The sequence below is a fragment of the Anabrus simplex genome, chromosome 1 (assembly GCF_040414725.1).
Source record: "Anabrus simplex isolate iqAnaSimp1 chromosome 1, ASM4041472v1, whole genome shotgun sequence".
NCBI lineage: Eukaryota > Metazoa > Arthropoda > Insecta > Orthoptera > Tettigoniidae > Anabrus > Anabrus simplex.
Genome location: NC_090265.1, coordinates 1,564,817,118 through 1,564,833,559, shown reverse-complemented (window position 1 = coordinate 1,564,833,559; position 16,442 = coordinate 1,564,817,118). Strand labels below are relative to the sequence as shown.

General features: G+C 38.5%; 1 protein-coding gene across 2 annotated transcripts in view; it reads right to left on the bottom strand.

The window, feature by feature from the left end:
• LOC136858527 (tRNA (34-2'-O)-methyltransferase regulator WDR6) overlaps nt 1–16,363 on the bottom strand; it is a 274,003-nt gene extending 257,640 nt beyond the window's left edge. The window contains exon 1 of one of the 2 annotated variants that reach the window (XM_068225586.1): nt 15,961–16,363. In XM_068225586.1, the coding sequence (XP_068081687.1) occupies nt 15,961–16,033 (73 nt within the window). In that variant the 5' untranslated portion in view covers nt 16,034–16,363. The remainder of the gene's footprint in view (nt 1–15,960) is intronic. The other variant, XM_068225585.1, reaches the window with a different exon arrangement.
• Between the last annotated feature and the right edge of the window lie 79 nt (nt 16,364–16,442).

Here is a 16,442-nt window from a genome sequence, read left to right as displayed (position 1 = left end):
AAGTCCTCATTGACATCTTGCAGAGCATCTCAGGAGTTATGGAATGAAAGGCTTCCTCCACACTTTGGCGCAATTCTTCATTAGTTGTGTACCGACGCTGAGCCATATGGGACTTGATTATTCCCCATAATGAGTTGTCTGGGGTGGTAAGGTCTGGGCTTCGTAGTGGTCATTTCAACGGGGCTGGAGATGTTGGTGAGCCACGGCCAATCCAGCGGCCTTGAAATTGTTCATCAAGGAACTCGCGCACCTGAATAGCAAAATGTGCTGGAGCCCCATCCTGCTGTAACCACACATGACTCATAATTCCCTTATCTTGAAGCTGAGGTAGGCCTATTAACCAAGATTGTAACATATGCAAATAAGATTTTCCATTCACATACCCATCAAAAAAATATGGTCTGCACAAGTGACGTGATGATATCCCGGCCCATACCATAACATGAGGGGGGTTCCTTTCCAACTCGTGCACATAATGAGGATTTTCCTTAGACCAGAAAACCACATTCCTCCTATGTGAACTGCGATATATCGCACATTCATCAGAAAATAACACTCTTGAGCAAGACACGGCAGTTGGGAATTGTGCCAACAAAGCACGGCAGGCTGCAACTCGTTGCTCAATGTCATTGTCAGATAATTCATTCACATGCATCGGCCTAAATCCTTTCATTTTCAAATCTCTTTTAATGTGGTCATGCATTGTTGACCGCGGTACTTGAAGTTCACCTGCTCTTTTGCGAATGGATTTTAATGGACACTGCTCAATTGATTGAGCGTTGGCGGCACACGTTTCTTCCCGCGTCTTCTTACGTCCACTACGCGGCCTGTCTTTGACACTGCCTGAAGCAAACGCACGTTTCTTCCAATCAAGCAGAGTAGCTTTACGAGGTGGGGGTTTGCCAAAGCCATCTCTAAATGCACTTATTATCACTGTCATTGTTTGTCCCATATGTGCTCGTTCGTGCACCCACACACACACCACTAATCGCTCCTCAACAGTGTAGCTGTCCGCTCACATCTGCCATGACTTAACAAATGAAATGAGACTGACAACAATGCTAGCAGCAGGGATACCAATACCAATAAAACAACTACTGAATTCCCCAATTATACAAACGCAATTGTCCATGCCATAATATAACAAAGTAATAATATGAAACGTATGAAACTAGGGGATTTAAATAAACTATTATAAATAGTTATATTGTACATATGTACAGGGACTTCTCGTACACCATGTACAGGTCTACTATACAGTCACAGACAAAGCAACAGTTCAAGAGATAGCAAATTCTTGCCCAGCATTGGGCGACGTCAATAGCGTTGGGGGAGGCTGCAATCAAGTCTTTCAGAGTGCACATTGAAGGACATAAAACACACTGACATAGATGTTGGATCGTCTGCTGCTCTCCAAAATCACAAAGTGATGAATCACTTGAGAAACCCCACTTCCGCAAATTTACTTTTGTTCTGCCGACTTCTGTGCAGAGTCTCTTAAGGGCTTTTCATCCTGTCCACTTCTCCTGGTGTTCACATGGAAAACTTTCCTTCGGCTCTATCCAGTTGGAAAGGTGGTTGATTCTTTCCACATTTTGACCCTAGCATTCTCTGCTTTCCTCTCAAGGTTAACTGATGTGTGAAAACTTTTTTAAAGATTTTAGCCTCTGTGTGGCTTGGTGGTATCCATAGAGATGATGATTGGAGCCTTTCTTTGTTAGCTGCTACCTCCCTACGAATCTCACTGGGAGCAATACCAGCTGAAAGTCGGACCTTCTCAATGGGTGTACGTTTCAAACATCCAGTATTGATCCCGCAGCTTTCGTTTAGAGCGATGTCGACCTGCTTTGTATGAGCTGACCTGTACCAAACCGGGGAGGCATATTCTCCTGCAGAGTAACATAGAGCTAGAGCTGATGTTCTAATTGTTTGTGGTTGTGTTTCCCAACTTGTTCCTGATAATTTTCGTAGAATGTTGTTTCTAGCAGCTATCTTTTGTTTTTTAAGTTTTGGCAATGTTTCTTATAACTTAATGTGCGATCCAGCATAACTCCCAGGTACTTTGGTGTAAAGCAGTGTTCCACTAAGATCCCTTTCCATAGTACATTGAGTTTCTGAGAGACCTGTGCATGCCGCAGATGGAACGCACAGATTTGAGTCTTAGCTGGATTTGGTTCGAGTTGGTTTTTCTCATAATAGGTACCTAGCTCTTCTAATGCAGCAGTTAAAGAGATCTCTGCTTCATCAAAGGTATCAGTTTGAGTAGTAAATGCAAGGTCATTGGCAAAAATAAAGCTTTTAGTATTTTCTGGTAATGGCTGGTCATTAGTGTAGATGTTGAAAAGAATAGGAGCCAGTACACTGCCTTGACGTAGTCCATTCCTTTGATTTCTCCATCTGCTTCGGCGTACTCGGAATTCAACAAAAAAGCAACGTTTTTCCACGAGAGTAACGATCATCTTGGTTACCTTGATGTCTGTAATCATTCTATAAAGTGTGTGTAATATTATCCTGTGATTTACTGTATCGTAGGCGGCTGAGAGATCCACAAAAGCCACACCAGTGATCTCCCCTATTTCAAACCCGTCCTCAATGTGCTGAGTTAGATGTAAAATCTGTGCTGTACAACTCTTTCCTGGGCGGAAGCCACATTGCTGAGGAATTAGGACTTTGTCTACTGCTCCCATTAAGTGACTGAGCAATATTCTTTCCATTATTTTGTACAGGTGGCAGAGCACCCAAGGAGATTGGTCTGAAATTTTTGGGGTCCAAAGAATCCTTTCCAGGTTTCAGAAATGCAATCACCCTGGATTTTTTCCATATTTTTGGAATTTTTAGGGAAATAAAACAGTTGTTGAAGAAGTTTAAAAGCCATGCCTGTGTGGTTGAACTGAAGTGTTTTATCTGTTCTATTGTGATATCATCTAATCCCGCCGCTTCTCCATTTTTGCTACATTGAATCGCTTTCTGTAGTTCCGTTATTTCAAATGACCGGGATAGGTTACTGGACTTCAGTACCTCATTTTTTAGGATATTATGTTCCATTTTCCTTATTGGGTGATTTGTTTTCCCATTGATGAAAAGTGATTTGTGATTTGGTTTGCCGTAACATTTGCATGGACTGATCCCTTGGTTGCATCGTTGCTAAGTCGTTTGAGAAGCTTCCAAGCCTTTCGGCTATCTCTTCCCCTGTTTCCTCCATAAGTTTGATCCAAGTATCTTTCTTTGCCTCTGCAATTGAGGAAAGCAGTTTCCTTCCAGCTGAGATGGTGTCTTCACTTAGTGGATCTCTCTGAAACAGTGAAATATGTGTGTTCATTTGGGCAGCTGTGTCCGAAGTTATACCTTGTATATAGTTCACTTTGCATCCTCGTGGTATGGAAACGTGGGAAGCTTCCTTTACAGCTTCAACAAACTGATCATAAAACTCTGGTGTTGGGTGCATATCTGATATTATTTTATCAAGAGTTGAGCTGAACTTCTGCCAGTCTGGTCTTTTGAAATTATATCTTCTTCGAAACAGAACCTTTATTGGTTGAATTGCTGAGTATTTACTGGGTATTTGGAATGGGATTGTACACTGATTTCACACATTGCTGTGCAACGTGTTCACTCACAAATATCAGGTCTGGGTTGAAGCCTCGTTGCCATCTACTGCTGTTGAAGGATGGAGGTAGTTTGGGGTCATGAATAAGTTGTAAATGGAAATCATCAGCCCATTCTAACACAGCTTCTTCGTTATTATCATCATCATCTGTACATCCCCATGCACTGTTATGGCTGTTGAAGTCTCCAACCATGAAGTTTGTCTTTCGCTTGTAGTAGTTCCAACCATGAAGTTTGTCTTTCGCTTGTAGTAGTTATCTGTAATTTTGAAGGAGAAATCAACATTTGGTGGTTTATAGACACCCGAAACGGTGCAGTTACTGAGTTCCACAGTTATTATCTCAATTTGATTTTCAGTGGTGGCCGCAACAGACAAAATTTGTAAATTTGGTTTGGCAAAAACAGCGCTGTCATACTGTCTGTGGGAAATCTCGGCCACAAGTCTCATTCCTGCTATTTTTGGTCGCCGTAGTTGCTCATCCCTGTGAGTTTCCTGAAGGCATAATATATCACATTTGTACGTTTGACAAAGCTGATATAACATTCCTTCTTTAGATGGAGATAAACCTTCAATGTTTACAGATATAATGGTTAGTGTTGGTTTTAATAAAGACCGTTCTGAATATAGCGATTGGGTCATATTGACTGGTAGATATTTCTGGAATGCTGACGTTCAGTTCAGTACTGGAGTTTTAATCCAGGTACCTATGCAGGGGCACTAAAGGCAGGAATCAGCTTCACCCCCTTTGACAGACTGAAAGATGTATCATATAGTAAGTTCCTTGAGAAAAAAACAAATGGTGTTGCCGAAAATGTTTCATGTGTCAGTGCAACGTTAAACTGCAAAAAGAGAAAAAAATTACGTTGTAACTTGTCAGTTCCAGTCTTTCTTTCATAAATGAATGATTTTGTATTTGTGTTATACTGTTTTCTATCTGATGAATATTAACTGATGATTAACACTACTGAATGTAATTTAAAGAAATTAAGATATACTGTGATCACTAAAACCTTTGTGAAATTTTCTACATAATTTTTATACCTGTAACAGTGTGGACAGTAGGTAGAATATAGCTCCATAAATCAAAAGGTCATGTTTTATTTTAATTTTCCTTTGAATCTTACAAAATCCCTCCTTAGCATATGAGTTTCCTTTAATAATTTTGGTTACTGTGTATGGCTTTCTTTCTTTCTTTCTTACATTGTATGTTTCATTCCCTGCATAAGTTGCATATCTTGATACTATTGACTGTTGGGGTTGGCTTATAGTGTTAAAGAGGACAGACATCCGAGATGATGTTAGTGTCTATTTCTGTCATAGTTCTTAATCTGAAATAAGGATTACCAATCCCACTCACTTATTTTTTTCAGAAAAAAATAAAGCAGCATGGACTGGCCACTCCCTTCCTTCATGGCTTTGTGAGTTAGTAAAGATAAAATAATAATAATAATAATAATAATAATAATAATAATAATAATAATAATAATAATAATAATAATAATAATAATAATAATAATAATAATAACTGACAAAATAGGAAGACCAAGTCACCATGGTTGATCGAAGTGGATAAAGACCTACAGGAACTGGGAATAACAGAAGGAATCTTAAAGGATCGGACAGCACTCAGGAAGATGCTTAAACGTAAGAAGTTCCAGGACAGACTACCAACAAAGAAGACTGGCGCCCTTTGGACAAAGGAGAGGAAGGAGCAACACAGCCTGATGATGCGCAACTAGTGGGCAAACATCAAAGCCCATTCCAAAATGCAATAGTTGAATGTCGTGGTCCTTAGCTGGCCTATACGAAACAAGAAGAAGAATACATGGTTCACACTTTTATTTTGGGACTGATTTTCCTGACTTTCCACGACTGAAAAGACAATATTTCCCTGACTCTCAACTCATTAAATGAAAGGAAGTATGTCAATAGTTTTCTTATGTCTTTTTTTTTTTAATCAGTCTCCACCATCTCCATAGCCATCCATCGCTCACCCTTTTATTCTTACAATACTCTTTGATTACATAGTAAAATGTTTCAAATTAAATATAATGTCATACTCAGTCTAGTGCTTTAAAGTAATCAACTAAACATATTCTACAATATTAATGATGCAACATGCTAAAAATTAATACAGTATGTCGTAACATAAATGTGTAAATTTGTACCATTACACCTCTAGTAAAATGAAATACGTTTCAGATAACACTAAAAACCGTCTTTTTTAGACACTGTCATCGGTTGGATGTCAAAATGGTCAAATGTTGATTATGTCCATTCTAAATACATGAAAATCAACAAGGCTATGCTTGTTTTGCCTTCTCCAACAATAGTATTTTTGATGTGCTGTTTTTGTCTTCCCTCAAAACTTCAAAGTTCTTTTCTAATATCTTCAAGTTACTCAATTTCCAAAAAAAAATTTCATTTTTCTGCTCTATTCTTTTCTTCTTGAACTTTTTCTGACTGTTGGAGGCTTTCATCATATCTTCTGTGGGCAGCTCTGAAAATGTTCAAGAGTGCTTGAGTTATTGGTATTTTTCAACAAGTAAATGTTTATTCATTGAAAAACCACTCTCAACAGTAGCATTTCCATGAGAAAAGATTAGACCAAGTTTAATAACTTGCCACAGTTCCTGATATTTTATGTTCCCCATCAATAAGCCTGAATAAAAATCATCAAGTCTTGCAGATGAACTTGCATTTTCTAAATAAGTTTTGAAATGTTGTTCAAATGTAATGTGTGCTTCACAACAAAGACTACTGTACTCTGTTTTAGCTTTTTCAGCAAAAGCAGTGTAAAATGATTCTAATAATATGTTAACTCTCTGTTTTCCTTGTTCTGATTGATTGAATATTATGTTGGGCTCCAAAGATGACAAACCTTGTACAGTTCTGTTCTTAATAGGGCATTTTCTAATAATTTTTCAGTCACTTTGACTAGTATAGTTTGACACTCTAATCTCAACTTTTGAATATCAGTTTCCTTTGCTTTGGTTTTTTTAAGAAGCTTTCTGATTTGGAAACCGATATCAATATTTTTCAAGTCACGGTAGTTGAGCTTATCGTTTAAATCCAAGGAGAAGAGAACAGATGCATTCAAAGATAATTTCTCACTTCTTATGAACCTCTCCAACAAACTATGTAAAACGATTTGCAAATCTGTAAACAAAAACGGAGCCTGCGTATCCAAAGTTTGAAATGTTTCACATTCTAGGGAGATGTTTTTTGAAAATGCCATGGTGCACTTGATGAAACTATCTTTTGTTTGTTCTGAAATATTTCTTAACAGTTTTGTATTCAAAACTTTTCTTGAATCAATTAATTTTTGTACAAGTTGCTTTACGTCGCACCGACACAGATAGGTCTTGTGGCGACGATGGGATAGGAAGGGGCTAGGAGTGGGAAGGAAGCAGCCGTGGCCTTAATTAAGGTACACCCCCAGCATTTGCCTGGTGTGAAAATGGGATTAATTTCTTAACACTATCAAAAATGTTTCAAAAAGTCTGTCCACTACATGCCACGTTATACAACCATCTAGTGGTACAGTATTTTAAAGGTAATACTGTATTGTCAGTAAGAGTGGTATTCTCTGCGCGGCAGACAGGAGAATCACTGAAAATGTAATATGCATCTCACAGAAAGTCTTGCACGTTCCACATTGCAGCTAGCAGACCAGGCCCAATAGCTCCATTTATCAAATGTAGCCCACAAACTCCAATGTTAATGAGTTTTTTCCCATCAGGATTCTCTACCTTCATTCTATCTTCTAACTATTTTATAAAACTTAAATTAACATTTGGGCCATCTATTGAAACTTGAAGAATATTATTTTGCTTCAATGGATGGATTCCTGCACTAAAACTTTCAAGTAAATCTTGCGCAGTAGCTCTGCCTAAAAACACACTGTTAAAATACTCCGTACGTACTCTACTCCTATTTATGTCAAAAAACCTAACAAATATATCCATCTGTCCCCTTTTAATGACTCATCAAAACATATGACAAATGAGGAGCTAGACCATAGTTTGTAATGTATTTGCACTTTGTGGCACCCATTTTAAACTCCGAAACAAATGAACTATCTTGGAACATTAGTTTGAATGTTTCTCCTACCGCTGAACATGAATTTAATGAAAACTTGCAATTAACAACTTTCAAAGCCCACAATGCTTCCACTTTTGTAACATCATTCTTTGAGCTAAATGATTCAACAGACTGTTGAGCAGATTTCAAAATCTCAGGCTGGGGTGAAATTTCCATACTTTTTCAACTAGATGGCTGGATATTTACTTGACTCGTACTAGCAACATTTTCTCTTGAGGTACTTGTAGAAGCACAAAAAGAGTTTTCAATGGAAGATTGGTCTTCTTGCGTTTTAGCTAAACTCAAATAAATTTTCCTTTTACTATGAGGTACAGGGTGCGGCAGAAATACCGGACGAATTTCAGACGTAAATAACTCAACAACGCAACAATACATAACCTCTCCTGGCAAAGAAAAGGACAATGAAATGGGCAAAGATTGGAAGAATAAAAATACTTTTAGATGTGCTACCTGGAATGTACAAGGTATCTCGCACAAAGATGACCAGCTGGACGACATTCTCGCAAAAAAAGACATTTTAATTGCAGCAATTTCAGAAACAAAAAGAAAGCTTCAGAGATCAAAAGAGACAGTAAATTATTTACAGTTTTACAGTGGGGTTGACAGAGATACTAGAGCACAGGCAGGTGTACTGCTCATGGTACACAAAAGCTTAAGATCAACAACTGATAGCTACACTTTTTGGAATGAAAGGATTATCCAATTAAGACAAACTATCCAGAGGTTATCTTACAGGTATAGGGGTATACTCTCCAGTGGAGGGCAATTCAAAAGAAAGTGATAGGTTCTACAATGATCTGCAAAAGATAGTCAATAAAATTAATAAACAAGATATGCTACTATTACTGGGAGACTTCAATGCTAGAGTTGGTAATGAGGAAATTCAGAATTGCATCAGAATCCATGGAAAAACAAACCGTAATAACAATGGAACAAAATTAATAGATTTCACTGTCTTCAATCAGTTAAAGATTATGAACACAATGACCCACATAAAGACAGACACAAGTACATGTGGTCTGCACGAAATCAGAAATAGATTATATAATTTGTAATGGTAAATTGGCAGATTTAGTCTTGGATACAAGAGTCTATCGGGGCCCTGAATTGGAAAGTGATCACTATCTATTAGTAGCACCTATTCGTCTGAGGCCTAGATGGTATAAAAGAAACAAACAAACACAAGAAATTAAAACTTCTCACAAGGTTAACCTATTAAGAGACCCAAGTATAAAATGGCTGTATCAGAACAGACTTAATAATCTTACATAGATGACACCAGTTAGTGACAACGTGGAAATGGAGTGGTCTAATTTGCGTTCAGTTTTAAAGCAGTCTGCTTTTGAGAATTTGGGAGTTAAGAAAAAATGGCAGAGAAAAAAGGGGTTTAAGATTCTGGGATGAAGAAACTGAAAACGTTATTTCAGACAAAAGAAATGCTTATAAAAATTTTTTGTCAACTAGTAAATTAGATGATAAAATATTGAGGAAGATCATGGGTCCCAAATTCCAAAATAACAAACAAGCTTTTTATAAAAACGAATCCCTCTACATAAAGGTGGAGAGACTCTCGGATACCATGAGGAAAAGGAGGACTGATTTCTATGCACACATATTCCGAATGAATCCTGACAGATTAACTAAACAGATCTTTGACTTATTTTACAAAAAACAAAAAAAGGCTAAACCCAATTGGTTTAAGGAAATGTGGTTTTTTTTTTTTTCTATTTGCTTTACATCGCACCGACACAGATAGGTCTTATGGCAACAATGGGATAGGAAAGGCCTAGGAATGGGAAGGAAGCGGCCATGGCCTTAATTAAGGTACAGCCCCAGCATTTACCTGGTGTGAAAATGGGAAACCACGGAAAAACCATCTTCAGGGCTGTCGACAGTGGGGTTTGAACCCACTATCTCCCGATTACTGGATACTGGCCGCACTTAAGCGACTGCATCTATCGAGCTTGGTATTTAAGGAAGTTGAAAAGGATCAGAGAGATCTTAAGATTACCAAACTCATGTTAAAGAATGGTACAGCCAAAACTGTGACCAAAGACAAAACTAAGAGGTTCCAAGTTAAGAACAACACCAGAAAACCGATTCAGATATCAGAGGAGGAAAGAAGGAGGAGATCAGTTAGAATGAAGAACTATTGGGAAAAGAAAAGAGCACAAGCATCTAAGAAGTGATTGATCTGACGTACCACAAAGATGGGCAATTCAAAAAGAAGAAGAAGAAGATAAACAGAGTATCACCACAAGAGAGCAACAGCAAAAAGGGAAGTGCGGAAAAAGCACAGAAAGAGTTGCGGAAACTTTGTTTCACGCCTGGAGACTGACATAACAAGACTACAACCACAGACCTATAAAATACTCTAGAAACTGAATAATGATGTAAAAGAAGACATACACATTAATGCAATACCTCCAACGGAGTGGCTCATTTATTTTCGGAACCTTTGGAGGGGTTCAAATATTGAGCCATTTCTTCTGCCAACATCTATTAACAAGTCTTCGGAAACCATTACACTCGAAGAACTGGAGCTAGTACTCAGAAAACTTAGAAATGGAAAAGCATATGGAGAAGAATAAATGCAGAACTTTTCAAGTAATCCAGTGATATCTACAAGCAAAGATTTCTAAAATTCATCAATTTAATTTGGAATGGCAACAGACCACCAGAGAATTGGCAAAAAGCTATAGTTATCCCTTTTCATAAGAAGGGTAGTGTGAAAGATTGTGGAAATTACAGAGGGACAAGAATACTCAACTCAGGTTACAAAATTTACTTTATTATTGTCTCTTTACAGCTTTGCTCGTGGGAGCAACAGCCGCCTTGGGCGCAGCGATCTTCACGGGTAACGATGTCGTGAATGACGAACCTGGGAGACTCTGAGCTATCATGCTGTAGCCCAGTGTATTTGCAGGTATCCTCTAGGTACCTATCCCTTTCGGATGTTGGCGATCATGATGGCTATTTTCGTCTTGTTTGTGGCAGCGCAGAACAGTTCAACTGATGACATATTGCACCAGATTGTCAAGCCAAGATATTCGTCTTCTTCCTGGACCTCTTTTGCTGTTGATTTTCCCCTGGAGTATTTTTTAGAGTAGATTGTATCTATCTTTGTTGCGCATTATGTGTCCCAGATACTGCAGCTTTCGGCATTTCACTATCAACTGAGGTACTGTGTTCATCCTTCTCATTACTTCCACGTTTGTCATTCTCTGGGTCCAAGATATTCTCACGATCTGCCTATAAAGCCATGTTTCAAAGGCCTCCAGCTTCTTCTCTGTGTTTTTATTTAAGGTCCATGTATCTACACAATATAAAGAACAGAAAATACATAACAGCGCAGAAGTCTGATTTTAGTCCCTAAAGTTAGATTGTGGCTTTTAAACACATTACTCATTTTCTGGAACATACTTCTTGCTTTTCCAATGCGTACCTTGACTTCTTGTGAGCAATCCCAGTCTTCATTTATTATGGTTCCAAGGAATGAATATTGTTTTACCCTTTCTATACTCTTTTGATTTATAATCAAGTTTATACCGGAAATATTTTCCTTACTTATAACCATGAGTTTTGTCTTTGCGGTGTTTATTTCAAGCCCGTATTGGCTGCTGACTCTTACAATTCTATCCGTTAGTGATTGTAGCGCTTGGATAGTATTAGCAAATACAACTGTATCATCAGCATACTGGATATTGTTTAATCTCACTCCATTTATCAAAATTCCTTCTTCTATATCCTCCAAGGCTTCTCTAAAAAAGTATTCTGAATACAAATTAAATAGTATAGGTGACAAGATACATCCCTGCCTCACTCCACTCAGAATTTTGACTGCTTCGGTGTGTTCTCCTTCAACACGCAACACCGCTGTTTGATTCCAGTACAGCGTCTTGATGATTCGCAGATCTCTTTCCTCCATTCCAATATTTCTCAAAATCTCCATCAATTTTTCATGTTTTACACAGTCATAAAGGCTTTCTGGTAGTCTATTAAACAAGCAAATACATTCTTATTTACATCTCTATATCTCTGAAAGAGGACTTGCACATTGAACAAAACTTCTCTCGCACCTACTGCTTTAATAAACCCCAACTGATTAGGAGCTATTTGATCTTCACACAGTCTGTATATTCTTCTTCGTATCACTCTCAAGAACACTTTCAAGAGATATCAAGCTTATTGTGCGGTAATCTCCACATTGGTTCGCGTTTGGGTTTTTTGGCAAGGTGATGAACTCTGATTTGACCCATTTCGATGGAATATTCCCAGATACATAAATTTGGTTGAAAATTTTGGTCAATCATTTTATATGATGTTCATCCATCAGTTTTAAGAACTCTGCTTCTACTTTATCTGGTCCCACTGCCTTTCCGTCCATCTGATTGATGGCTGTTTGAACTTCTTCTTCTAATATGTCTGTGCCGCTTATTTCATTTGTATTTTGTGTAAAAGCACATCTAGTGTCACAAAATAAATATTCTATATATCTTTTCCAGATATGTTTTCTTGTCTTCTAAATCCACCATCAAGTTCCCGGCTTCATCTATTAACTTTCCACCAGTGCCATTCCTGTATTTCCCTGTTACATCTCTTACTTTCCTGTGTACATTGAAGCTGTCATACCTACTTTGATATAGCTCAATCTCTTCACATCGCTCCACTTTTTCTTTTGCCTCCCTGATCTTTCTTCTGACGTCTGCATTTATCTTTCTGTATTCTGCAGGTTTTCCTTTATTGACTCTTCTTTTCTCCATTAGGTTCAGTATTTCATCTGTCATCCATGACTTTCTCTTTTTCTCCTCTGGTTTCATGTACTCTTTTATTTGCTGAACGGTGTTTTGTAGTTTAGTTAATTCTAATTTGACATTATTGCTGGTGATGTTTTTCTCTGTGATAATCTTCAAGTTAAGTTCTACTTTCATGTTCTGTTTCACTATTGGGTCTTTGATTTTCCTCAAATCGTAGTTTTGCCTGTTCTTCCTCTTCACTTTCTTCATTTTGACTTTGAAAACTCCAACAAGTGGTGTGTGATCTGAGTTGACGTCTGCACCTGGGTAGGTTTCCACTGCGGTGCAACTGTTCCTATATATATATATATATACACATTTTCGTGACCGAAGCAAATACTGGATCATTAAGCTATTCAAGTTCCGTCGGTGTTTGAAAGCACAGTGTCTGACGTTGAATATGTCGCGCTGATCTTCGGGAGCTGGCAATTTACTTCAATTGAGCTACTCGTCTTCGGCTTCTGCACGATTTTGGATCTTCATATTTTTTGGATTGTGTTGCGACTTCAATCTGGTTTCTCACACATTTCCCGGGTTTGTCCATTGGAGACTTCCATGTATATAGTTTTCTAGGTGGGAGTTTAAACCAAGTGTTCATGGTCACTAAATCATTTGACATCGCAATACTTTCAAGATCATCCCCTCCGGAATTCCTCTCTCCTAGTCCAAACGGTCCTACCATGTCTGATGTCCCACCTTCTCCCACTTTCGCATTGAAATCTCCCATCACAATTGTCAGGTCATGTTTGTTTTGCAAAATTCCATTTATGCTTTCGTAGAATTCTTCTACCTCTTCATCTTCCTTGTCCACTGTAGGTGCATACGCTTGTATTATGTTTATGTCAATAGGCCTAGCACTCAGCTGTAACATCATTACTCTGGCTGATACGAGTGTGAAACTTTTGAGAAACCTTGCTACTTCCGCTGAAAGTATTACACCGACTCCATGTTCATGCGTTCCATCAGCTCTACCCTAATATAGCACTCGATGTTTATTTATGGAAACATCTCCCGTATTCGACCATCGCACCTCACTAACACAATTCCATCCTACCCATTTCTTTAATTGTATTATGTATTTTTCCTCCTTGGCCCATTGTTCTCACATTCCAGGTTGCCACTTTAATTTTTTCTTGCCAATTGATTTTCTTCATGCCTGTACTCACTACTGTTCCTCCCGGAGATCCGACTGAGGAACTTACTCCGGATGATGATAATTTCGTCATGAGCATAGCCATGATTACTAGGACTTGCCATCAGGCCTTTAATGTAGTCGTTGTCCAGTGCGTTCTACATCCTTATGCCATTGACCACCTTTGTGGTTCCTCCGCCTTTAAAGCCAGTTTCCTAACTCAAGGACAAAAGAGTGCCCTTTAAGAGCCAATTTAGGCGAGAGAGGATATTTCTGTCGGGGTTTTCTCCCTTAGCCTTTGATAGTCCCCTATCAACCTGCAAGGCAGCAGGTTGTACACGTATCAGTCCCCAAGTACAGGGCTGCCTCTTCCGCAATCTCCACTGTTCCGAAGTCCATCTTCTCCGTTAAAGATTCTGTTGAGGTCTTCACTTGTAACCTGGAGCTGGGACCCTTACCAGATGTTACACACCAGGCCAGTGTGCTCTGGGACTCACATAGACAGGAGCGCCACTCCCTGGGTAGGGCTACATCCGAAGAGGGTCCCTACCTGCAGGTCATTAGCACTCTCTGTCTCCCCACATGACAATTCTACAGTGGAACACACATAGTGTCGTATATAAGAGACACAAACTTTTATTGATTGAGTTAAATCAATAAACTTCATTGTTTGTCCATATTGAACCACGATTACAACATTTATTCTAATTTGGGTCCACCTTATTCAGTACATAAAAATTGTTGCTTAGATGTAATTACACCATATATTTCAATCAGAACTAGTTTCGACGCCCTTCTGCGTCATCATCAGCTGATATAAGTTTGTGGAAAAATCGACAATCATATAAGTTTATCTACTTCAAATTCATCACAATTTAAAACTATATTAACAAACTGAAACCGTGTTAAAATTATACTATATTTTCTACAAGTCCAAGACTTGCGAGTCTTAAGCCATAAACTGATAAAACCATATACAAACCGGTTTGCTCACTTATGAAATAACATGGATTTAAAAGAACAACAACCTAAAAAAGAAATAGTCTTGAAGTAACTTTGTGCTTAATTTATCACGCTTGTTAAAACTTGACGTAGAATCGTAGAAAAAATGAATCAGTAAAAACTAGTGTGTTCCTTTAATGGAGCAATCCTAGTGAGGTGGAAATGAGCGGTAAGTCCTCTGAGATGTTGTTACGGACATTTCCAGTTCAATGCGGACCTCAAAAGAACGCCGTCCATGCGAAGCGCAATGAAGCACAGCAAGCAGTGTTCGTCCGCTGTTCATCCGCTGAGCTTCGACTATAGGGACGGCTGTGTCAGCGAAATTGCAGATTTCATCTTCGGTCAAATCCCCATCTACCCCTCCGATCACTCCAATCTTATAGAGAGAAGCCGAGGGAATAAAAGATTTTAGATGCTTTTTCTTTAAAATAGGATCTGTTAGGAACTGGTTGGCATGGGTTCAGGTCTGAAATTCAATTTGTATTCGGCGTCTACCTCTACGAGAGATTAGGGAAACACTCTCAAATTTCTGGTCAAAAAAATTTTTTCCAAGAGCCATTGGATGTATATTACCCAATTTTCTGCTGTCGTCAACGACTTCCACAAAAACTATATATGGATCAGTATGACGGGCATCGTATGTCTGCACTTCAGATTTTAGAACAGAGGAACCGGTATTAGTAGGGAGAGCAGAATTAGGTTTCGGTAGGGTTTTATCATTAAGCACAATAGTATCCTCCATAGGTATTTCTCGACTGTCAACTACAACAGGCTCCTCCTCCATACTATCTCCCCCACTTGACTCCGCCATGAGGCCAGGAGTGAGGTAGGAAATCAACACATATAACAATTATAAAAACTCTCCCACCACTCCCAATTTAAGAGAGCGAAGGAAGTAAACACAACACCAAATCCGAAAACGACTTGGACACCACGCACAGTAAAACGCTGGAGCCCAGAAACACACGTCTACTCACCACCGGTAACCAGCGCGAACTCAGATTAAAAGATCGTTTGTTAGAAATCTAACCGGAGCTCTACAGCCCGGGAGCTGGGATCAAAACAGAACCTGGACGGCAACGAACTTCGTAATGAGACATTTTCTGAAAAGGCTATCAGTATACGGCTTTCATCAGTATCTTTGTACAAACTAGTGTCATATCATAACCCCACGGATTCATACATATGTGAAATATGCGAGAGATAGTGTGAACGTTACCATTTTGAGTTGTGTCAACAGTAAACAAAAACAAATAGCGAATACTGTATACAAGAGAGTGTTAATAGGGATGTCACAGAAATAAGAACGGAACATATACCTGCAATCACATGCCCTTCAAAATACACAACACATGTTACATCAGTTCTCATAACACTCGTGTAAAACTTCATTTTTCTTAGTTTATTCTAAAAGAATTGTAAAATGTCTTAAAGAGTTCAAACATGTGGTTCAAACTATACCACCACTGTCATTGTGGACAAAATATCAATGTCACCAACTGAACATGCTGTTACAAACAGAACACCGAAATCAGTTGAGCCAATCTTTCTTATATCCCTGCGACTGGACTGAGGTTATGGTGAGCTGAGCATAATATTATTGTTCCGTCTCCAACGTACATTTTCTTCATTTCGTTTTTTTTTTAGTAATTGAACAAAGGTTGTTATTATTATAGCTCATGTTAAACTGCTTGTTAAGTCATTTTCACGGTTTTTCCAAATTGACAGTTTTATCATATCGTCGCCAATGTAGCATCATGTTGCCAACTTGAGTTGACTGTTAACGATAATACCAACTGTT